The 24,344-nt window shown below is 37.1% G+C and overlaps 1 protein-coding gene and 1 long non-coding RNA gene across 3 annotated transcripts in view; one reads left to right on the forward strand and one right to left on the reverse strand.

Moving 5' to 3' along the window:
- LOC109112620 (regulator of G-protein signaling 6-like) overlaps positions 1-20,230 on the reverse strand; it is a 62,258-nt gene extending 42,028 nt beyond the window's left edge. The window contains exons 1-2 of one of the 2 annotated variants that reach the window (XM_019125520.2): positions 19,630-20,230; positions 17,618-17,730 (exon numbers count right to left, since the gene is read on the reverse strand). In XM_019125520.2, coding sequence (XP_018981065.1) covers positions 17,618-17,701 — 84 coding nt within the window. In that variant the 5' untranslated portion in view covers positions 17,702-17,730; positions 19,630-20,230. The other variant, XM_019125522.2, reaches the window with a different exon arrangement.
- LOC122148982 lies at positions 19,759-21,367 on the forward strand. The gene is made up of 3 exons (XR_006162761.1): positions 19,759-19,894; positions 20,622-20,760; positions 20,879-21,367. It is a non-coding gene; the product is annotated as an uncharacterized LOC122148982 (long non-coding RNA).
- The last annotated feature ends 2,977 nt before the right edge of the window (positions 21,368-24,344 follow it).

Here is a 24,344-nt window from a genome sequence, read left to right on the forward strand (position 1 = left end):
ATATATATGTGTGTGTGTGTGTGTGTGTGAGTGGGTGTATAAATATGTTATATGTGTGTATGTGTGTGTGTGTTAAATATGGCAGAAAGAATAACTGTAGTATGCTAGCATGTTATTATGAATTCACTCAAACAAATGAATCATTCACCATTTGCTGACTGGAACGAAACATGCCTATATTGTTTGATTTTGGTTTATTGAATCTATAACAATTATGACTTAATTTCATGAAAAGAAAACTTAATTGTATTAATTTGCATGGGTAACAATCAGAGCGTCGGAATATTTCAAAATGCAAGAAAACACATGGAAAAGGAAAACTTAATTTTATTGATTTTTTGCAATTTTGTCAGAGATTTGTGATTTTTGATAATTAAAGTTGATGCTTGGATTTTTAATGTGTCCTTTAATGATCTTCTCATTAGCATTAAATAAAACAACATAAAAAGCATACTTTGACCATGATTAGAATAAAACTGTGTTAAATGAATGCATGTAAAACGTAAAATATATTTCCTCAAGGTTAAGTGGATCATTAATAATTTAAAAACAGAAAGCTGGATAATTATGCCCACCATCATCCTGTACAAACTAACAAGTAGAGGCTTACTTCAACAATACAGCACACTCACATCTGATAGCAGAGAAAGAAAGCCGAGCCAGATCTGTAGGGGGATTTTGCATTCTGTTGCTAAAGAAATTTTTGGATCATTATTCTTCAACCGAGAGAGGAGACACACTTAAAAGACATTAGATGCATACAAAAATAAGAAGAAGAAAAAAAGTATCTGAAAAACAAACTAGTGTTTTTGCAACAATTGATTAGTTAGATTTTTTTTTAATGCTTTAATTTAGTATGCAACAGGCATGGCGAATGTGCATTTAACAGATGTTATTGCAATTTATAGTCTCGTCAAATTTAATTTGCTGTGTTAATTTTGGCTTAGGGCCAGGTAACATTTGTAAGTGACTTAAAATGAGACAAAGTAGGAAATGGTCACTTGTCCTATTGATATACTGCAATTAGATTGTACTTGATTGCATTTCATTTTGGTAAATGAATAGATGCTGTCCAATTGATGCATGTAAATGCAACTGGCTCTTTTATTGCAATTCAAGTATAAATGCAATGAACACGAGGTTATATAGCATTATACTGGCAAAGACTAGTGGTGTAGGCCTGTTTGGTTTTGCATTCATTTTAACTTGAGGAGAGTTCAGCGAATTGCAGGGTGTGAGGAGATTCAAACAGCCAGTGAGTCATGAGGAGACTCGTTTCATTATTATTGGAAAGGATGATTCGTAAGTCAGGAGATGCAGTATAGAAGTACAAGTAGGAGCAAAAAAAGGGGGGGGGGGGGGCAACAAGCAAGCTGCAGACAGGTGTAAACTTACAATGCTGTGGATGATGACAACTGTTAAGGACACTAATGTAGAAAAAAAATTGTTATTCCAGAATTTTCAAGATTCTAATTCTTTGTTCTTTAATGAAAACAGTTATTGAGGGAAAAAATATGAACCTCAATGATACTTGATTTCTTTGTTTTATTTTTAACATTTTAATTTTGTTTTTTAATTATTTATATTTTACATTTAACAAAATATCAAAAAAGGCCATTGCAGATGCCATTTTGAGCATTGCAGTTCATTCTTATACAAGTAGCTTCTCTCCATTATAGAGCCGTAGTGAATATCTAGCTAAAAGTAGTGACACAAACTAACCTTTTTAGTAGCTTATTTTATTTATTCAGTGTAAATATATCTGTTGAAATTTCAGATTTGTTTTTTCATTCATGAAATCTTACTGTTCTTGTGCCAGAAAAAAAACACATCTGTAATTAAATTATAAATTCATCATTAGTTATAGGTTTACAAATGTAATGACTCCAAAAAGGGCCATCATGATGGAGGTACTGTAGATTGTAGCTTGGCCAAGTATCCCCACCAACACTGACATATGCATTAGCAATTATCTTTCTGCAGTTGAGATTTGAGAGTGTGTCTAAAAATTGTTCCCATGAAGCAAAAAATAAATAAATAAAAAATTATTACACTCCCAGAAGAGATAAGCACCACAGCAGCAGAAACCATGTGTAAAGCATAAAGCTGTGTGAGTCTGTGTGTGTGTGTGTGTGTGAGAGAGAGAGAGAGAGAGAGAGAGAGAGAGAGAGAGAGAGAGAGAGAGAGAGAGAGAGAGAGAGAGAGAGAGAGAGAGAGAGAGAGAGAGAGAGAGAGAGAGGGGATATGGAGTGTAGGAGAACGACAGCAAGACAAGTGAAGGAGAAAGACAGAAAAAAAAATGTTTGTGCATCAGTATGACAAAAATTGAGAGCAATGGAGGGAGAGAGAATATTTGAATGCCTGTGCGTAGGAGAAAATAAAGAGACCAAAGAGAGGAATAGAGAAAGATGGAGTGGACAGCTGAAATTTTTCAGAAAGAGTGAAAATGTGAACAGACTTGTCATTTATTTCAGTATGATGGGCTAATGAACAGTGGCTGTCATTCGAGACGGATTGTACTGTGTCCAGGTCTTAACACAGCCCACAGACGGAGAAGAGGGTGAGAGATCTATAAAATCTATACTTATCTCTTGTGGGCAGAGCATTTGCTCAGTCTTGCTTTGTTTTTGTTTTTTTAAAGGCACATGGGCATATGCCTTGCGTTTACACTGAAAATTGGAAGCATATGGACATGGTGCAGACAGACCTCTTGTGATTTGATGTCCCCAGTCCAGAACAGAAGCTCAGCCTGGGCTGGCTTGCCCCACTTTGTTGACATGTAGCTAAAGCAATAAAAAATGTGTCATGCACACAAATACGCTCATATTTAATATATATTTTTATTAAGCCTAGCTAAGATAACGAGTAAATGTATACAATATGTGACCCTGGACCACAAAACCAGTCATAAGGGTCAATTTCGCCCTTGAAAAGCTGAAAGAATAAGCTTTCCTTTGATGTATGGTTTGTTAGGATAGGACAGTATTTGGCTGAGATACAACTATTTGAATTTCTGGAATCTGAGAGTGCAAAAAAATCTAAATACTGAGAAAATCACCTTTAAAGTTGTCCAAATGAAGTTCTTAGCAATGCATATTACTCATCAGAAATTAGGTTTTGATATATTTATGGTAGGAAATTTACAAAATATCTTCATGGAACATGATCTTTACTTAATGTCCTAATGATTTTTGGCATAAAAGAAAAATCGATAATTTTGACTCATACAATATTTGTTTGGCTGTTGCTAAAAATATACCCCAGCGCCTTAAGACTGGTTTTGTGGTCCAGGGTCACAAATATTTAAAACAATTTACTTGCTGTCAAAGGAATAGTTCAGCCAAAAAAAATTAAAATTCACTTTCATGCCACTCCAAACATGAATGACTTACTTTCCTCTGTCGAACACAAAAGATATTTTGAAGAATGTAGGTAACCAATCAATTAACTTCCATTGTATGGATGGAAAAAAAGCACTGAAGCATTTATCAAAATATCTGTTGTGTTGTGCAGAATTAAAGAAAGTTTGGAATGACATGGGGGAAGTAAATTATGACAGAATTTTAATTTTGGGTTGAACTATTACTTGAACACATTTAAATTTGACAAATTTCTTTCTGTTCTGTTTGATTTCTGAAAACTCACTGGCACTGTTGAGTCTTATTTCTGTTCTTTGCATTTGCAACATTTACATTTATTAAATCAGCAGACATTTTTACCTCATGTCATTCCAAACCTGTATGACTTTCTGTTATTCTCTGGAAAAGACATTTTGAACAAGCCTTAAACAAGTGTTTTTTCCCCATACAATGAATGTCCAGTGTGAATGGGGTTATTTTGGACCCCACTTTCATTATTCTACAAAAACATAATTTATGTTCCACAGATCAAAAGAAAGTCACACAGGTTCAGAAAAATACATGACAGATTTTTTTGTTGAGTGAACTATTCATGCAAATACCAGCAGATGACATTATCAGTGGGGAATACATCTTAACAAACATACAATTAATTTTTTCTAAACTAAAATCATCGACTAAAGAAATAAAAACATTCACTGCACATTTTCCAATGACAGGCCAGTACTTTCATGTCACAAAACAAATGAACACACAGAAATCTGAAGGCGGTTCTCACGCCTGCACATTTTCCCCTGTCTCCCTTAGGCTTTCTTTACAATGGACAATGGACTCGGCAAAAGCATCTTAATGAGCTCTTAAACTGTCCCACAGCTGTCTTCATCAACCATTCATGCACATACACGCACAAATTTACAGAGCTGCGCCCTTCAATGCCAGCCTCTAATCCTGCCATCCCACACTTCAATTATTTATCCATCACCCAGCCCAGCTTTCTGGCACTTTCTCTGTGATTACGGCACTTGTCTCTGTGGCGAGACTATGTGAGACAGTGCAGTTTAGTGGCGCTCTTCCCTTGTTGAACCAACCTGAATTAAATGCACCATTACACAAGGAGCTCAAATAGTTTTGATTTCAGAAGCCCCCTTGGAAGAATACATGAGGAAAATGTAAACTGAGGTTACTGCCTTTTCCTGTATTAACAGGAAGGTCGCAGGTGAAGGTAGGCAGCTGGCATACAGAATGCCAACAAGGTGCAGGTTGTGATGTAGTCTGGATGGTTAAAATGCCAAAGTGAAGGGTTTCATTACTGCTATGTTCTGGTACCATGGGTTTAGTTTTAATGTTGAGGTTGGTGGTGGACAATAAATTTATAATTTGTAATTTTTGTTTTTTGAAGGGGTAATAAATATAAAATTGTACTTGTAAGGATATGTATACACAGAGGAAAGCCGTACTACTATTAGTGCAGCAAGGAGACCATGCCAAATAAGACAAATTCAAGCTGCTGTGGTCACGCCACGACAGCATTCGTGTCCATTGTAGACATTACTATTCGTCACAGTGTTGCCAAGTGCGCGGTTTTCCCGTGGAATTGGGCTACTTTATCACTGTTGCCGCAGGCTGTTTTTCATGTCTGAGCCGTGGGTTGATGCGACCCCAATAATGTGTATATTAACCCCGAAACGTGATTTTTACCGGGGGACCCCCCTCGAAACGCGGTTAGTTTGGGCTAGTTTTGAGTAGCAACTTGGCGGGTTTTGTTGTGAACACCTGGCAACCCTTTCCGTCAAGCAGGTAACGTTATTATTACTAACATACCGGACTCATCGAAAAATAAATTGGCATCATGTATTAAAGAGAAAATAATCACTTCATCCAATGTTTAAGTGAAAAAAATAGCCATTGACAGCCTTACTTACTGGAGTTCCACAACTATTGACGTCTCTTTCAAGGACTTGTGTGTGTAGATGATGTAAAAGAGCAAAGGCATTTGGACCAAAGCACTGTGAGGCAAGGGAGGGGGCGACTAAAAATCTTTCTAAACTTAAAACGCATTTTTGCCCCGTTTGTGTTGTTTTACTACTTACACAATTATTTAAAGTATAAAATATTGTTATTTGTTATTTACTGGGTTTTAATTATAATTTTAGGAGGGGCAACCCTCAGATGGGGGGGTCCTGTCCCCCGTGAAATTTACACCTATGGCTATGCTAATCCTTCTATGCAACATTGAGCTAAATGCTGTCAGATAGTCTAGCCTTTAGTAAACACGTCAAATGTCACTATCAGTGCTCTTCACTTAATTCCCCCTTTCTCTTTTCTGCTGCCTATCTCACCTTTTCTTCTATATTTGAAAGAAACAGCAGCCCACTTGCAGCTCATCAATTCAAACAGCAACCGGCCTTATCGGTGTCTGCCAGTTGAAACACTTAAAAGGGAGTGTGATGACAGGAGAGACATTCATAATCAAGGGAACTGCATTCTGGATCACTGAGGCTTTGAGTCTCCCTTTAGATAAGATGAATGTTTTGCTTGCGGCCAATACATTGACTGCAGCGCATCATCAATCTATCTACATGACTTACAAAACAAAGATTCTCTGTGTCAATCAGCCACAACAAAAAAGCCCCAGATTCATCTGCCATTCCTCACTGAGGTTACAGGATGTAGTATCACAGGCCTAATTTAGAGCTACTCCCAAAAGGCTCATCCACAAGAACCTAGAGCAGAGGTCATTGACCTTATGACATTATGTGCCATTTATAAACTGCACCATATCATCTGCTAAAAAAATTAAAAAAATAATGCTGGACATTTTTTTCCCAGCATGCACCACGATATGAATAAATCATGTAAATTACTGCTTCATTGTTTACTATTTTCTGCATTATTTGCACTGGTAACTTGGAGTGAATCTTAATGATGAATTGCTTGCGGCAGCATCTCCACATTTATACAATGTATTTTTCTAAGAGCAAACAGAAAAATAAAAAAAACTGAACTACATCACCGCCATGTGGGACCCACTAGTTTATTTGTGTGGCAGTTTCTTATCCAGCAGATTTGTCTGAAGTGTGGCCTCCATACTGCTCATATCAAAAAAGCTATGTGAGAATCAGGATGGATTACTGTTTTATTTTGCCAAACAAATGTGAGGAAATCTGGCATTGCTAAAATAAACAGATTTAATATTAATCTTTCTCACTCTTGAGTCAACGGCATCACCCCCATACAGGTGCATTCCGAATTGGGGAGTGGGGGGCATTGCATATGATCACAAACGGACTTATTATTGAGAACGAAGAACGTCAACTCCGCTGATCCAGTCGATAAATACTTTGGCGGCCCACATATTCAGCAGCATTTAGTTCAAAGGACCACTAATCTCTACAACGGTAACTTAATAGGAAGCTAATAACAAATTATCTTTTAAATTTAATTTTAAATTGAAGTGCAACAAGTTCAGTCACACGAAAGTAAAAAGAGTTTTCATGAGTGGAAATATAAAGTTCTCAGGAGATTACACTCAAAGACCCGCCGCCCTCAACTTTTTTAATGGTGAGTAAGCAAGTGTGCTAATGCTTTGTATAACATATTTTAATTGCTATGTGGTAGCTACAGTGGTGTGAAAAAAAGTGTTGGCTCCCTTCCTGATTTCTTATTTTTTTGCATGTTTGTCACACTTTAATGTTTCAGATCATCAAACTAATTTAAATGTTAGTCAAAGATAACAAGTAAACACAACATGCAGTTTTTAAATGAAGGCTTTTATTATTAAGGGAAAACAAAATCCAAAACTACATGGCCTTGTGTGAAGAAGTGTTTGCCCCCCTGTTAAAACTGTGGTTTATCACACCTGAGTTCAATTTCTCTAGCCACACCCAGGCCTGATTACTTCCACACCTGTTCGCAATCAAGAAATCTCTTGAAGCTCCAATATGTAGGAATTTTGTAATAAAATTTCCCGAAAATAACTTGCACAGTGTGATATATTTCCTCCAGTTGTGTGCTTACAATATCTCAAAAGTCTCCAAAGATTTTTTATTTCAGAGAAATTCCGATTTTAAATAACTGGCCGTCCCGGAAAAAATATGTCGCCTCTCAGTGACGCAATGTCCCCTCTAAACTTTTTTTCCGGTGTAGACACCGGAATATCACATGGTCAAATGCGGAAGTGGTGGTTATGTTATAGCCGCGCGTATAGTTTGGTTGTCGTTGTTATGGATCACGATAACTCTTTGGTGAGTATTGAAGTGCCAGTAAAACGTAAGTTATATTGCTCTTTGTACTAAGGTAAGGATTTTTATCACGTGTGGTGACCGAGATTATGGCAGTACAATTAAATACAATCGGATTTGTGTTGTTAAAAATATATTTAGTCATTACTTGCAAATGTTCGTTCAAATTTACTTTTAGAACGATTGGTTTGAGCACGTTAAACAACACGGCATTAACCAAAAACACGTAACACTGCACAACATTAACCCAACAAATCATTTAACAAATAGCTGTAAGTTGTAACGGGATAATATAGTATAACATTTCACGTTCCTTGCAGTTCATTAATTATGATGACATAAAATAATACGATCATATATGCAGGTAATACAAAAATGAATAAATTACCTCATCCTTGATCATGATTCGTTTATCCAATTTAGATACATTGCTATGGTGAAAACGCATTAAAAACGACATCTCCCATCGTCACCTGCTTCATAGCGTCATCAAGCTTCGCCTTTGTTATTGTTGGAAATGCGCCCTCTTGTGGTCAATTACAAAAGTCACATACTGGAGCTTTAAATAGTGATATGGTTGTCAAGGTTGGGTTTTGTTATTGTGTTTTATTGATTTATAGAGATAGGTTAATCGAGTTAGAGTGTCAATGGTCCATTAGAGGGATAGGTGGCGGTAATGCACTAAAAGTCTGCGATCCGCCGTAAAAGTAGAAGAAGAAGAAGAAGAAGAAGAAGAGGTGAAGTAGACCAAAAGATCCTCAAAAGCTAGACATCATGCCGAGATCCAAAGAAATTCTGAAACCAATAAGAAAGAAAGTAATTGAGATCTATCAGTCTGGAAAAGGTTATAAACCATTTCTAAAGCTTTGGGACTCTGGCAAACCACAGTGAGAGCCATTATTCACAAATGGCAAAAACATGGAACAGTGTAGAACCTTCCCAGGAGTGGCCAGCCGACCAAAATTACCCCAAGAGCACAGCGACGACTCATCCAAGAGGTCACAAAAGACCCTACAACAGCATCCAAAGAACTGCAGGCCTCACTTGCCTCAGTTAAGGTCAGTGTTCATGACTCCACCATAAGAAAGAGACGGGGCAAAAATGGTCTGCATGGCAGAGTTCCAAGATGAAAACCTCTGCTGAGCAAAAAGAACATAAAGGCTTGTCTCAGTTTTCCAAGAAAACATCTTGATGATCCCCAAGACTTTTGGGAAAATACTCTGTGGACTGACGAGACAAAAGTTGAACTTTTTGAAAGGTGTGTGTCCCATTGAATCTGGCGTAAAAGTAATGCCGCATTTCAGAAAAAGAACATCATACCAACAGTAAAATATGGTGGTGGTGGTGTGATGGTCTGGGGCTGTTTTGCTGCTTCAGGACCTGAAAGACTTGCTGTGATAAATGGAACCATGAATTCTGCTGTTTACCAAAAAATCTTGAAGAAGAATGTCCGGCCATCTGTTCATGACCTCAAGCTGAAGCGAACTTGGGTTCTGCAGCAAGACAATGATCCAAAACACACCAGCAAGTCCACCTCTGAATGGCTGAAGAAAAACTAAATGAAGACTTTGGAGTGGCCTAGTCAAAGTCCTGACCTGAATCCTATTGAGACGCTGTGGCATGACCTTAAAAAGGTGGTTCATGCTCGAAAACCCTCCAGTGTGGCTGAATTACAACAATTCTGCATAGATGAGTGGACCAAAACTCCTCCACAGTGCTGTAACAGACTCATTGCAAGTTATCGCAAATGCTTGATTGCAGTTGTTGCTGCTAAGGGTGGCCCAACCAGTTATTAGGTTTAGGGGGCAAACACTTTTTCACACAGGGCCATGTAGTTTTGGATTTTTTTTCCTTAATAATAAAAACCTTCATTTAAAAACTGCATGTTGTGTTCACTTGTTATCTTTTACTAATATTTAAATTTGTTTGGTGATCTGAAATATTAAATTGTGAGAAATATGCAAAAAAATAAGAAATCAGGAAGGGGGCTAACAATTTTTCACACCACTGTATGTACTGCTTTATTATCATTGTGTTGTTGGTGAACTGAAAAGCTTTAATTGCAACTTTTGTTTAGCGTTAATGCACATGTATTTTTTACACTTTTTTTGTCCCATCCATTGCTATGCTTATTACATATTACAATTTCAAGAGTAAATCATTCATTTGCGGATGTCACTCCTGAAACTTTGTAGTGTGTACATGGCCTTTTGTTTCTTAGCGGCATGAAAAACAAAACATTTATTGAAATTCTGAATGGATTATATATAGCATAGAAAGAGTGCTTCCTTTATAATCATTAAAAAGCTGACACCCATCTTAGTTCATCACAATCTCACAAAGTTACTTTATAATCAATGAAGCTTTCTACACTGCATAGTGAATCTCTTATTTATATCACATGTACAGTCCACTTTGTTTGTTCTAATGAGAGGATTCACAAGCGTACATAAAAAAAACTCTGGCCATTTGAGAGGTGAGTGAATTCTAACTTAAACACCTCGTATTGGTCATTGCATTCATTACGTCAACAGATATTACTGTATGTCTGTGATTGGCCACATTGTTCAATGCTACAAAAACACACTGTGAATAGAAACCTTTGAACAAATACGCACCAGAGCGTTTGCCTAATCTGTTTCACCCAATGTCTTATTACTGCAGTCTCAACTGAGGTGCTTATGCTGTCGTTTTGTCTAGAACCCTTGTAGAACTGAGCATGGTTTACTGAAGTGTAAATTCTTTTTTTAGAATTATATGAAAAACAAATGATTGAAATATCTGATAAAATCTAAAGACTCCAACTTTTCTCTTTGTAACATCTTGTTCAGGTTTGATTCTATAATAATACAGTAACTATTGAAAAAATGTTTGTTTTTTTCAGTAAAAAAAAAAAGGTTAAACTTTGACAAAAAGTCATTTTTATTGTTATAATTGTGATTTCAGAATATGTAGATATGAATCCAACTGAAAAAAACTTGAGAAAAGATATCTTTTAGTTAGTCAAATAGCAAATAGCATATAGTGGAGCTCTGCAGCCATCTAGTGGTAAAAGTGTTTTTTTTTATTATTAAAACTCCATTTTCCAAAAGATGGGCAAAAATCTTGTTATCCCCATGAATGAAAGTTATAAATGTGGGTTTTTTATAAAGTGAATTTTACATAAAAACCTGTTTTTGTATAAAAACCTATTTGAAAAAATATTTATTTATATACATTTTTAAAATATCATAACTCCTCCAAAAAACTGCATAAATGTGGAGTTAAAACATTAATAAACAAATAAAGTAAAATTACAATTATTTTTTTTTTATATATATATAATTATTTTGGTACAAAATTACATTTTGCTGCCTGGGATCTCTAGAGACCCCAAAGACCATGAGTGTGATTTTTTTTTTTTTTTTTTTTTTTCACACTAACATAAAAACAAGCAATCATTCGAAAAAAATATTTATTTGTAGATCTAGAAAGTGTTGACCACTGTACAAAGTCTCATGCAATCTGGACAAAGATAACTTTTTTTTTTTTTTATTTTAGCAAACGTCATTTGCGGGTCAAAAAGATCCCGAAGACCGCATAAAGGTTAAAGTGGGACTCAAGTCACATCCGGGTCTTTGGGGTGTCCCCTTACTTTTACTTGGGGCTCTAAGCATGTGCCCAGCAGCCACTCTGAATCCCGAGGAAACCACCTAACAACACTCTAACAACCAACAAGAACACCTGTTCTGAACAGTTTACGTTACTGTGAATTTTTGCAAATGACTCAGCACATAGCAACTCGACTCAAATATCTGCAGAGATGTGTGACCTTTGAGAAAACATGTGTGGGCTATCTTTTTAGACAATAAACAATTAAGTACATTGTTAATTAAGTACATGAAGAACCAGGTGCTCATTTGAGGAGGTGCATTGTAAGTACAGTTGTATCGTTATATTGTTCCAAAGAGCCCTCGATACAAATCTTTACACCTAATGCGTGAGGCCTGGCTCATAACAGATTCACAAGAAGTGGTCTGTCTGCACCCATAGTATGAATAGGTCTTCATGCCATTTTCATAGAATGGCTGCCTTTGAAATGGCCGCCTTCATTATTCTCGTGAAAAAACACCTTGGAAAGTAGGGCTCTGGGTCTTTTTAACTGCAAATTATTTGATTGTTTCACCATACAATAACCTGCATACAGCCATATGCTAATGTAGCCCAATAGCGGCTGGTCCAGACAAAACTGCATACTGCAACAATATTAGCATCTGTTTTTCTTATTATGAGCCTAAACACCACAACAACTGAAGTTGCTGATGCTAATCTCACTGTGATATTAAAGGGATAATCAAATATGAAAATTCTTGAAATCTTGAAATTCTTTCTAATTCCCTTATGTTGTTCAAGACTTGTATGCATTTCTTTCTTCTGCGGAACAAAAAAAAAAGTTTTGAAGAATGTTGGTAGACAAACAGTCTTGGTTCCCATTAACCTGAGCTGTATTTTTGTCAAAATAATGGAAGTCAATAGAAAACGGAACTGTTTGGTTACCAACATTTTCAAAATATTTCTTTTACGTTCAACAGAACAAAGCAGATACAGGCTTGGAATGACATGAGGGTGAGTGAATAATGATAGAATTTTCATTTTTGGGTGAACTATCCCTTTATTTTTAGTATCTATTAGGTCAAAGAGGTTGTTGTCTTTTAATATGGTTCAATAACTGAACAGATTTACTATAAATATTCAAATGGGAAATAAAAAATTAATGCACCTCGTCTATATCAGCCGATCTGCATAAATTGTAAAACCGATTTAGGATGCTTGCTCCACCCCTCCTCCTGAATGTCCTTCATATTGGAGCATTCTGCTGGGATACATCCTCATGTCGTGACAGCACTTCAAGGCCCCAGCAGATCAATAAGTAAATGACTCTTTTTGTGTAAACAAACAATCAAAGGATGAGAAAAACATTGCCAGCACTACCATGGCCCTCATATATAGCCATCATGGGGATAGAGGTAGGAGCTAACACGCCCAAAAAAGTACGGATGAAACATGAGACCTTCCTCTGACCTCAAATGAAACTGTTTAATTGCTTACTCGAGAGTTTAATCCAGGTCAGCGACCCCCTTGAATTCTCCTCAAATAATGCAGGGGAACATTTGAAAGCAGATCCAAATCCCTGCCACTTCCCCAAAGTCCTTACAACAAATTCTGTACAAATTCAGCATTCTGTTTCAATACCAAACTCATGCATGTGCTTGCTAGTCCCAAATGCCAGGAAGGAGCCTTTAGCTGGAGGCGGCATCTGAGGATAAAGAGGGAAACATGAATTGATTGTGCAAAGCACCAAACAAAATTTGCAGATTTGGCATTTTATTTTATGCTGTTCATCTGAAGGATGACGAACTGTCATAAACTAATTGGTTAAGTGTAGAAAATAACACAAATAAGAAATTAGCCCAGAAAAATACTTGCCCAAATAAGTTCAACAGAGCTTGAAAGAAATAATTAACCGAGCTGTCAGAATTCACACAAACACGCGAGGATAAACCTGCTTATATACACATGCAAAAACACAAGAAAAAAAGCAATATTGGGGCACCAGTCCTTTCTGGAGGAGCACATCAAGCTACTGCTGTTTTATAATGTCATCTTACTTTATCTATCACCTACAGCACGAGAACGCTCTTCTTCAGCATCTCCACACCCTTCGTTTATCATTACCCTCACTTCATTTTCATGCCAAATAAAATATGGAGAGAGACATTATTCACTACGGTTGTTTCTCTTCAAAGGGGCCCTGAGCCAAAAATGGCCACTGTAGTGCAGACTATGGATGACAGTAATTAATTACAGCAGAATATGGTATGATAATAGGCTCCACTGATATAATTAGCTTCAAGAGCCTCCAAAGTATATTTCTGCCCACCTGGTTCATCCTTTATACCTGTAATTAAAAAAAAGATCACTTGGGAAAGATTTGCTTTGTTGCCTCTTGATTAGATCTAGCAACGTTCAGCACGTTTTTGTCATGGTCTCTGAACAGGACACAGAAATGGAAAACCACATGCAAATTTGAAATGGTGGTCATCTAATTTGCTAATACAAAGGTTACAGGTTTAATCCAAAAAGGTCTGACCCAGAAAATTAAGTTGCTGAAATCCCAGCACTGTTCTGTGACCACTGGGCTCTTAAACTGGACACTAAACTCCAGATTGCTCCAGGGACAGTCTCTTGTACAATGCAACTTATCACTCTGAATAATAAAGGTGTCTGCTAAATGGAAAACAATTTACTTTCATTCACAAATAACATATTAAAGGCATATTTATCACAATAAGTCTGATTAATGTCTTTTAGATTGTAAAATTGGCCTATTCATGTTCAAACTACTTATATAAATAATTTTTTTTCTTTATAATGTAGTATAATTTAATATAATAGCTACCATATTTTTATATTTTTTTTAAAAGTGAAGTGAACAGTGGAATATAATACTGACAGGCAATGTGTCAATATGCACTGTGATAAAATGCACTTAGTTCAGACAGTCACACAGGTCATATCTCTGGCTACCTGCAAATCATCGGCTCAGTACCCTTAAAACGAAATGAATAAAGCTTCAGCGGTTCCCTAGTCAGCTATGTTTTCCTGAGAAGATCGGCCATGAAAATTGCCTGAGCTTTTTTTTAGCTGTAAACATGAAAGTGAGACATAAATCTTGTGTACAATATTTGTCGGTTGTCTTCTGCTGGAAAACTCCACTTAATAGAGATGCCCCAGTATGCCAGACGCCAATACTCTCTGGCTAATTTATCCATTCGCTGTTGGTTATGTGTTCTGGTTATGATATGTTACAATCACTTTTGATTAATTAAAAGCATTCTTCCTTAACAAAAGCACTAATTTCTTTCCAATATTTTGCTGATCACATACCTCTGAACAGCGGTGTATATATATATATATATATATATATATATATATATATATATATATATATTTATATATATATATATATATATATATATATATATATATTCCACACACCAGAGATGGAAGAATAGCATGGGAAAAGACACATTATTGACTCTTTGACGACTTTCACCTGGGCTTATGTTGGAAAAATAGCTTCCCATTCTAATTGCTGTTTTGGGGGAAACTGGCAGATAAGTTTCTGCAGAGGCAGACAAACAATTCCATATATCTCACTATATGAAGCTGCACTGGGAACTGCTATAAGAAACAACATCAAAAGAATATTACATTTATATAATACAATAAAGCCTTGAAGGTTGCCAGGGAAGTCCAATGCACAGAACAACACTATAAATACTCCGCAGCCCCAACAGAATTGTTGATAAGCGTGTCAGATTCTCACTTAGTTCTGTACATATTTGAAAGGGTCAGTGGGTGTCAGGGAAACAGACCAACCTTGAGGCATTTTGTCTCATTATATATCCTCAGAAACAAATAATAGCCTTCTTACAGTCTTTCCCCATGCAGGAGGAAGAATGTCTTTTTCAAGCTGTAAGAACACAGCATGTGTTCACGCACCATAACAGAACACACCGAGGATGCTATCAGCTTGAGAAAGGCTGACTGAGTTGCATATTGGGAAGAAAACTGAATACTCTCTTCCATAGTGTCACCCTCTTTCTCTGCATCTCTCGCACATGGTAATGATGTTCGCCCCGTGGGGATTTCCATGCTCTCTTAATGGGTAAATTCTTCAAAGTCAGTCCTGTTTCACAGCACATCCAGGTTAATTGTGTCTGTTTACACATGCACATCCTTTCTTGTTTCTCCTCCCAAAGCAGAGCAATACTGAGATGAGGTGCGTACCAAGACACAACATCCACTACAACAGTGTGGAATAGAGCAGTCAGCCAATGCTGTACACCTCTTAAAAATAAACTTTCCAAAACAGGGTTCCCCAAAGAACCTTTCAGTGCACAGTTCTTAAAAGAACCACTTTTGAAGAACATTTTAATCATTTAAAAAACCTTTTCTGAAATTAAAAGGTTCCAGATGTGTTAAAGGTTTTTAATGGAACCATAGATGGCTATAAAGAACCTTGATTTTTAAGAGTGTGGGTCACAGCAAGAAAGAGACTGACAGTATACTCATTTGCCAGGAGAAACTTGACTGGGTTTCACAGAAGAATGGCTCTCGCTGTGACCTCATGCTCATACCCTAGGGACACTGGGCATTTCTTCCATGTGTCTAGATCATATTGTGAGCCATCTGGTGCCCATCTCATATCCCTGTGAGGTAGTAAGTACCCATAGAAACAGCAAGCTATCAATCAAAGGGCCAATGAAATCATATCATTGCAGGTCAGTGTTCTCCATCCTATATAAGTTCCACACAATCCTAAAATAACTGACAGCTCGATGGACTTTCTCTTTATATCCTCTCTCAGTGCAAGAGATTTCCTTTATGTCTAAAATATTCTTTGCTTAATAAATGTCTTGACTCTTGCAGGGGTACTAAGATTGAGAACGTACTGTACAATATGTCTTATTCATGATCTCACCAAGCCTTCACTGTTCAAAAGTAGACATTTTTCTTCTGTGTCAACCACACTCACATCTTAAGAGTCCCATATGTCATAACAGGAAGTACTAAGATCCACTGAAGTACATTAAAGCACTGTACAGTCTGAAAATGGCTTTTAAACTGTCGACACTTAATAATTTAATAATAAAAACATCCAAACCTGGTCTGATAATATTCATCAACATATTATCTGTAATTCCATTTATGAAATATTTACAGAACATTACAAAATTACTTATTTTTACCATGTTTTTTGTGACTTGTCTTCCAGTACAAATATCTAAAAATACAACTAAGACTTGAAGTTAAGTGCATGTTGTCTTACTGCAGTGGCAGATGTTTTCACTTGTTTATACTTAAAACTAATGTAATAAGTCATAATACACTCATATTGAAGATGCTTTCTTTGAAAACAAGTCTTAATATCTTATGCATTGCTGCTCTTCAAGTAAATTTGCTTTGTTTCACAGAGTTTTGGATATTTTAAATGGAAAATTAATCTCAGTAAGAATATGATTTCTTGCAGTGTAGTAATGTCATTGGTGTATTACTTAGTGGCATGGATTTTTCACAATTAACATTTTATCAAGATATTCAACAAACTGTCCTCAAAGAGTGATTATTATAAAAAGGTACACTCTTCACAAAAATGTTTCTCTAGCCATTTGGCAATTGAATCTCACTGCAGTTGGGCTCAATATCTTTGCGCCAGCTTGAGCTGATTATCTCCACTCAGATAGAAGATAATCATTTGGCATCAAATATGCTTCACTTGGTTTTCCATAAAAGACTTGCTTGTGGGTGGTCCATAGCTAACTGGTCAAGCAAAAAAGATGGCACAAAGCAAATAAGTAGAAAAACTCAAGTAAAAAAAGAGAAAATTGGTATCATCAAGCTAGTATCGGTCTGTGATATGATCGAGATGTTGAGGAATGCCAACACTATGAAATTCATCACTCCCTGACATCTATTTTCTCCTCATATCATAATTCATCTTTACCACACGTGATTGAATACAGCAAACTGGCATGACAAATGTATGCCACTTTCTTTTAAGAAATGCAGGAACAGAGGTTTACCACTGAGCCACGGATGGTACAATAAATGCACATCCAGAAATTCTTTGCATTACAAAGGAACACTTCATGGTTTTCTATATGCTTCCTAGCAGACACTTTTACATAGATTAGGCACCTTCTCTTCACTCACAGTGACCATAAGGGTCAGGAAAGAAAAAACTGAATAAATATCAAGGGATGACGATGCACCAGCAAACAGACAAAAAAAATCATTCAAATTCAAATCCAGTACAGAGCAATATTCATGACTCTGTGTGTCTGCCCTGCCCTCATTGTATATACATTTGCTGACCAAATTCCTTTCGCTTTCAAGCATTAACTTGCTAACAAAATACTTTAAAGATTGCAAATCCAAAGCATATCAAATTTAAAGGCAATGCAGCAGTACCTTCCTGTAAGCAATCATGTTGGGCGAGTCCTCATCTGGGTCGGCCACGCCCACTGCACCTTGGTCCTGAGAGGCCTGGGCCATGCTTGGTCTCTTGATCTCTCTTTCTGTCTCTGTGGGGAAAAGATAGAACAGAAAAGAGATCAGTCAAACAGAACAGATTCCATTGTGCCACCCAGACAATGAATTTAATATCTACAGTTGTTGGTGTGAAAGGGTGAATGAGATTTGAGAAAGCACAAGGGAGTATTTTCAATAACACATCCTAAATTTCAATGTTTCTCAAAATACTGTCGAATCCTTTGAAAAAGCAAATAATACCATGAACTAATTTATGATTCTTTTTTCATCCCTTTTGGAACTTCAGTATTCACTATCGAGTTCATATTCACTAATTCACTATAGCGTGAAAAAAACATCTGTAGCCTACATTTATAAGAACTGAAAAAGAATATATATTTTTGTAGTAGGCCTATTTAATGAGAGTACTATGTTCATGTGGCAAATTTTAACAAGAAAAATATTAGGTACTTTAAATACCCGGATAATGCACTTATTTCAGTCAAAGGGAAGAGTCTAACACTTAATTGCTGGATGACAAAATTAACCTTTAAAAGCTCATACACTAGATAAGTACATAGTGCATGTCAATTGGGTTACAACTATAATCTCCATTCTTTCATCCACCTCATTTTGTGAATAATAATAATAATTGAAGCAGCATTTTGAGTGAGCAGCTAAATGATGACTTTTTTTTTGATATTTTTTTGGGGTAGTTTTTGTTTTTGTAATTTTTGTTTTTTTGTGGAAGTTTTATAGTATACAGAGAAATAGGTCTAGAAAGAAAAGGTTAATTCAGTTTAATTTTCCTCAGTTTAGAGTTTAATGTCTGGAGAAAGCGCGGGTGAATCATATCTACCTGAATGACAGAAAAACGTTGGTGCTGGAATAACGAAATTATACCTAGGAAATCTATTTGGTTATGGCCACCTCTGATTACCTTAAATCTGTAAGTTCACTTGTTGTTTAAAGGTTATGAACGCCGAGGGTTTCAGCTTTCCACGCGTCTCATCGGTTGCTCAGAAAGCGATTTATCGACCACTCATAATTGGAGTCAGCAGAGAAGACAATAGATCAGTTTTCAGTTTCACATAATGGAGAAGGTATGTTGACATACACATCTTTCTCTATAGTCAACATACGTGTTCCTCTCTAAAGCAGTAATACAGCAATAGCCTTTTAAGTGCAAGAACATCAACCAAAACGGTTGTTCTTAGTAGCCTATAGCCTATATACATTACAGGAATTAAACGTCTTAACTGGAACAACAGAGAGGTTTTTGATAGTTTTTTTCCCTCCTATTTTATAACAACATGTTTTACTTTACATAATCATAAGACCCTACGAATACACGGATACTCTATATAAAACCAAACGGCGCTAGAAACATCCCTAAACCTTACGATTAAGTTAAACTTTTTAAATATTTTAATTTTAAGGTGTCTTGCAACGGACACAACCGTCTGCATCTTAAAAACAGTGGAAAGTGTCTTTGTTACTACAAAACAGAGAAAGAAAGAAAGAAAGAATCCACGCATTTGGTCTTCAGCACATGCTGCACTTCGCTTTATGTTGTGTGCACCTGCACGGGTGCGCTAGAAAAGGCACGATGCACTACAAATATATGCAGCTATTTAAAAAAGACAAACAGCTGCTTTCCCACAGGAACACCGGTCCCAATTCACAGAGCACTCCACAGAGCGATGCCGAATATAGTAGGCAGAACAACCCCGTCTCCGAAAGACGCGCCAGCCTCAATACAAGCTCACTCGTTCGCTTTCAGCGCGCGCGAGGCGACAGGAGGATTCACTTCAAACTCACCAGCACTTCGGGAGACACTTGAATCCAGCGCTGGACATGACAATTTATCATTCAGCGCCAGCGAACACTGGAACAAGTTTACAGTGACACACAGTCACACACACAAACTGATGACTGGAAGAGCGTGTTACCTTAATAAGTACCGCCTCGTCCACTCCTCGGAGCTCGATTTTCCCTCCTTAGCAACCAGAAAAGAGCAGATTCATGATCTAACTGGCTTGAAAGGACTGTGATGATGATGATAATGATGATGATGGGGTGTTGGTGGGGGAAAGATGATGAAGAGACTCCAAGGATCTGTGCAGCTGTGGAAGGCAGTGGGTTCCTTCCACTCTGTCCGTCTCTTGCGCGCTGGATCCCAGCGTGGGTGGTCGCTGCGTGGAGTGGAGTGCTCAGGTACAGTGTGAGGATCCTGGCATGTGTGCAACTGAGTGTGAGAGTGTGTATCAGAGGCAGGGAGGGAGAATAAAAGAGGGTTGGGGGTGGAGTGTCTCCCTCTGTAGTTACTGGCAAGCAATTTTAAATGAATTTGTTTATTAAGAGAAAACGCTTTTGCTGGCATATCAGTTTGAATTTCTGTCATGTGGTTACAAAATTTAATGAAGTAATTCACCTCTAATCTCTGTTTTTCTCTCATTAGGACTTCTTGCTACATTAAAATTAATTAGAGAAACTGATTAGGGTTTAAGAAAAAATGATGAACTGCTGGATCCAATAAGGAGGAGCTGTAATAGAATACATGAACACACTTTGTTTTTACTAGATTATAGGTGGACCATATAAACATAAGTCATTTCTTGTGCTAAAAATAAGACTTAGAATAAAACAGTCTGTCACATGTGAAATGAGCAACAGAGCAGTTCACTATGGTGTGCGCTCTCTCTCTCTCTCTCTCTCTCTCTCTCACACACACACACAAGCTGTGAACAGTGAGCTTTGAAGAACAGCCTCTTTGCACAGCCTCCAACATGTGACATTTCGCAAAAAAAAACAAAAAAAAACAAATCGTGCTGCTGTGTCAGATTGAAATGATCAGGGTGTCTTCAATAGATAACAAACAGCCTCAGAAATAACCAAAACAACCAAGTGTAACATATGTTGTCACATATTTCTGGTTGTTCAGGAATAATATGATTATTATCCCTGGAGAGAGCCAACTAATCATTCTGGAGCCACAGGAGAAGTCATGCAAATCTGATTCAAGAACGTGCCCATCACTAGCAACTACCGTGATGTCAAATGAAACAGACAGAAAATATACAGTAAGTCCATTTTATGCTTTAAAAAACCTTCTGGAAAAAAAAAACATGCACTGCTAAAATGTCAGAATACACAATTAATCTTGAATGGCCATCAGTTGATGATAATGTTTTTCCACAGGACCTGGAATCAGAGGGAAGAAAACAAAGAGGCCGTTTATGTCGTCATTCTTAATCAGTGAGTGTGACAGACCTCTTTTATCTGAAAAGATCAAGGGAAATCTGACTCCTCAAAATACGATCCCTTTAAAAGAAAAGAGGAAGAATACATCACATATCTGGGAGATACTGCCTGAAAAAGTGTTAATGATATGTGGCCACATCAAATTTGCACATTGCAAAATAGGTATTTAATAACACTGCATGGATAAGAAATGGATTAGATGGATTCAGTGGGGAGAAATGTGCACTGCAAGTACTCATGGTTACTTCATCCACAACAGAATGTCACACATCTGGACCACAGAGACCTCACAGAGAACACATTGTGTCTTTTGACTCCTGTTCTTGAGGAAGCCTGCAGGTCCACTCATGCAATCTGCTGCTTCATTTGTCTGCAGCGTCCCCTCTTCTATCCCATTACGTATGCGCACATACTCTCACACCCAAAGCCCCCTTGCCTTTTTTTCCCCACTGGCTCTTAATTGGCTTTCTGGCACAACTGAGATGAAAACTACTCACAGGAAATCCTGTTGGAGTTCTGGGAGTTGTTCTTTACTTTTTGTTACATTTTCTTCAACTTCTGATAAAAGATGATGCAATAAGTAGTGATTTATAGAAAGATAAAGTGCACCTTGCAACATCACAGATTAAGTTACCAGTACACATATCTGAAACAACTGATATTTGAATATCTGTGTGTGTGTGTGTGTGTGTTTGTGTATACTGTATATATAGAGAGCGAGAAAGAGAGAGAGAGACAGTGTTGCTCAAGTACATTGCATTTACAGTCTGCATATTTCTAGCGAGGGTGTTTATCATCAACCCTTGACCAAATAGTAAGTACTCTACTATGTAGAGAACAGTCAGTAAAGGACTATTTATCAGTGCCAGGAAGAGTCCTTTATTGCATACTCTAAGCAGCCCCTTCCTGAGCCCTAGGTGTTAACACAGCTCCTACACTATTTTTGGGGCTCTCTTTCCTGCATTGTTTTATTCGGGATGTATGAACATGGCTTTTCTTACACAAGTACACACAAGTATATAATTTGAGGCTTAAAAAACTATAGCTATACGATAAACTTACCCCATGCTGTGATTCAAAATACAGATGCTCCAAATAGGCATTAGTACATGCTCAAATGCTTGCTTCTCTGAAATCAATACCATCAAAAGCCATTAGGGAGGAGTAATTGTTCATCATGTCTGAATCACAAATGTATTCAGCCAACCACTCACTCAAAGAGGCATGTGTACACACATATAGTCATAATGGACATTGGCGGAGAGTGGCATCAGCACAAATTGTCAGTATCAGAAACCCACCCACTCCAGGCTAGATTAATTATTTAGACTAGTGAGAGATGCAAGAAATGCACAGAGGTGTTTCCCTATCTCCAGTAGTCTAATTGCATTGCACGCACACACGTAAACACACACACTCATCTCACTAAATTAGCTGTTTTCCATTTCATATAGAAAAGAAATGATCTTCCACTGAGCTGCAGGATGAATATGTTGCAAATGCAAGCGTTTTCTCCTTGCTTGCACTGAATTAGAGATATTTCTGTCTTGAAAGTAATGCTCCAATGTATATTAGGTAACATGTCACAAGAGTGTTACATTTGCAGTGCATTTATGTTCTTTCATCCTTACCAAAGAGACCTGCAGGAAAGGGCACGTTGCGTAAGTGCCAATTATTAGAGCAGGAAGCTAAGAATACAAGTCAAGTGTTAAAGTCTGCCTAAAGCAATAAAGAGGTATCTAGTATTAGTCTAAAATGAAACCTAGTGCACAATGTTAATACTGCCAACAAAATTTGTGACAAAATGATCATCAAAGAAGGTTGTCTAAAAACTGCAATACATTAACAATAAACAAAAATGGTTATAACTATCAACCACAGATGTGTCAAAAATGTCACTGATTGGCCTGCATGAGTTGAAGGTGACAGTGAATGAACTAAAGAGCTTTGCTTTCGTATTCATATGAAATTAATAAGGTGAACTACTGTTAACTAACAGAATGTCTAAAAACAGACAATAAATAACTAAAGCATAAAGGATTCACAACATTTAATGCACTCAATGTTTTTTCAGGAGCTCAGGTTTACACAAGGACAATAAAAAAAAAAATGGTAAAAGTTTATACATTTAAATTAATATATAAAATATATTTAATAATTTGGTTTGCTTGGACAATAGCCAAATAGTTAAACTGACTAAAATTAATAAATATGACGTGACAAAATATTGACAAAATTAACTTTTTTTACCCAAAAAATTAATACAATTTTACCAAAAAAGAAATAAATATATAACACTGCTAGTGTAGAGCAAATGCGCATTGATACTGCAAAATTAGTAGGTTAAGATACAGTAAGAGTTGTAAGAATTATGGAAGTAGGAAGACATGAGGTGTATTTTTATGGCATTTGTTCTTTATTTAATTTCTATCCTGGTTCTTTTCTGTGATTAGTTCAAATAGTGGAGAGCTCAGTCTACTGACATCTGCACAGGATTCTGACGACATTTAACAACCAGCACTCCTGGGAAGAGCTCTAAGCCCTTCGCTCCCACTACTTGTTCTATAACATGTTTATTTCAAGTGCACTAAAAATTCCCTATTGCATTGTTCAACCCAAGATCCTAAGCAGAGGACACTCCACTTCAGTCTGGGTCTATGCTCTCAAGTCTTCTACATGTCCATTTCCAATAGTCTGAGGCAGATAATAACACCACTGACATTTGCTCGCTGATATATCAGAAATGTCTTCTACCACATGCATGCATGAAAATCCAGCAAGGTTATTTGACTTTCCTAGTGTGGGCAGTAAAAGCTGCACAGACTTTTGGCCAGAATAGGCCGCTGCAGGTAAGAGATGCCCTTTACATTCTTTTCCATTTTGGTTTAACATTAGCATTTCCACAAAGAGAAGCTTTTCACAGCATATAAAAGGTACTTCATTCTGCAAATTCAGCTACATGTATATCACTGGATGCTACTGCCACATTGACATTAGATGGGATTTAGCGGCATGCGGCCACAGTCACGGGAGGGTTAACGTCACAATCAGAGTCAGATCAGCAGGAGTACGTGAGGAGCCGTTGGCAATCCAGCCCTGCTCCTCAACAGGCTTTGCTGATTACTTACTGCAAGGTGCAATTATCCTCGCCATTACCGTGGCAAAAATCAGCCTCTCCCACAAATGCACAACACTGATGGAGAGAAAGACAAAAACATAAACCAAGGACACAGATCACAGCAATAATAATAAACACGAGGAGACTTGGAATAACATTCAACTATGGCATTTAAATTAATTTATTGGCTCAGAAAGCAATGGCAGATTACACCTCAGAGCAGGCGGCAAGCACGAGCCATTTGTTTTGACCAGTTCATGAATAATTACAGCACCGCAAATCAAG

The sequence above is a fragment of the Cyprinus carpio genome, chromosome A20 (assembly GCF_018340385.1).
Source record: "Cyprinus carpio isolate SPL01 chromosome A20, ASM1834038v1, whole genome shotgun sequence".
Taxonomy (NCBI): domain Eukaryota; kingdom Metazoa; phylum Chordata; class Actinopteri; order Cypriniformes; family Cyprinidae; genus Cyprinus; species Cyprinus carpio.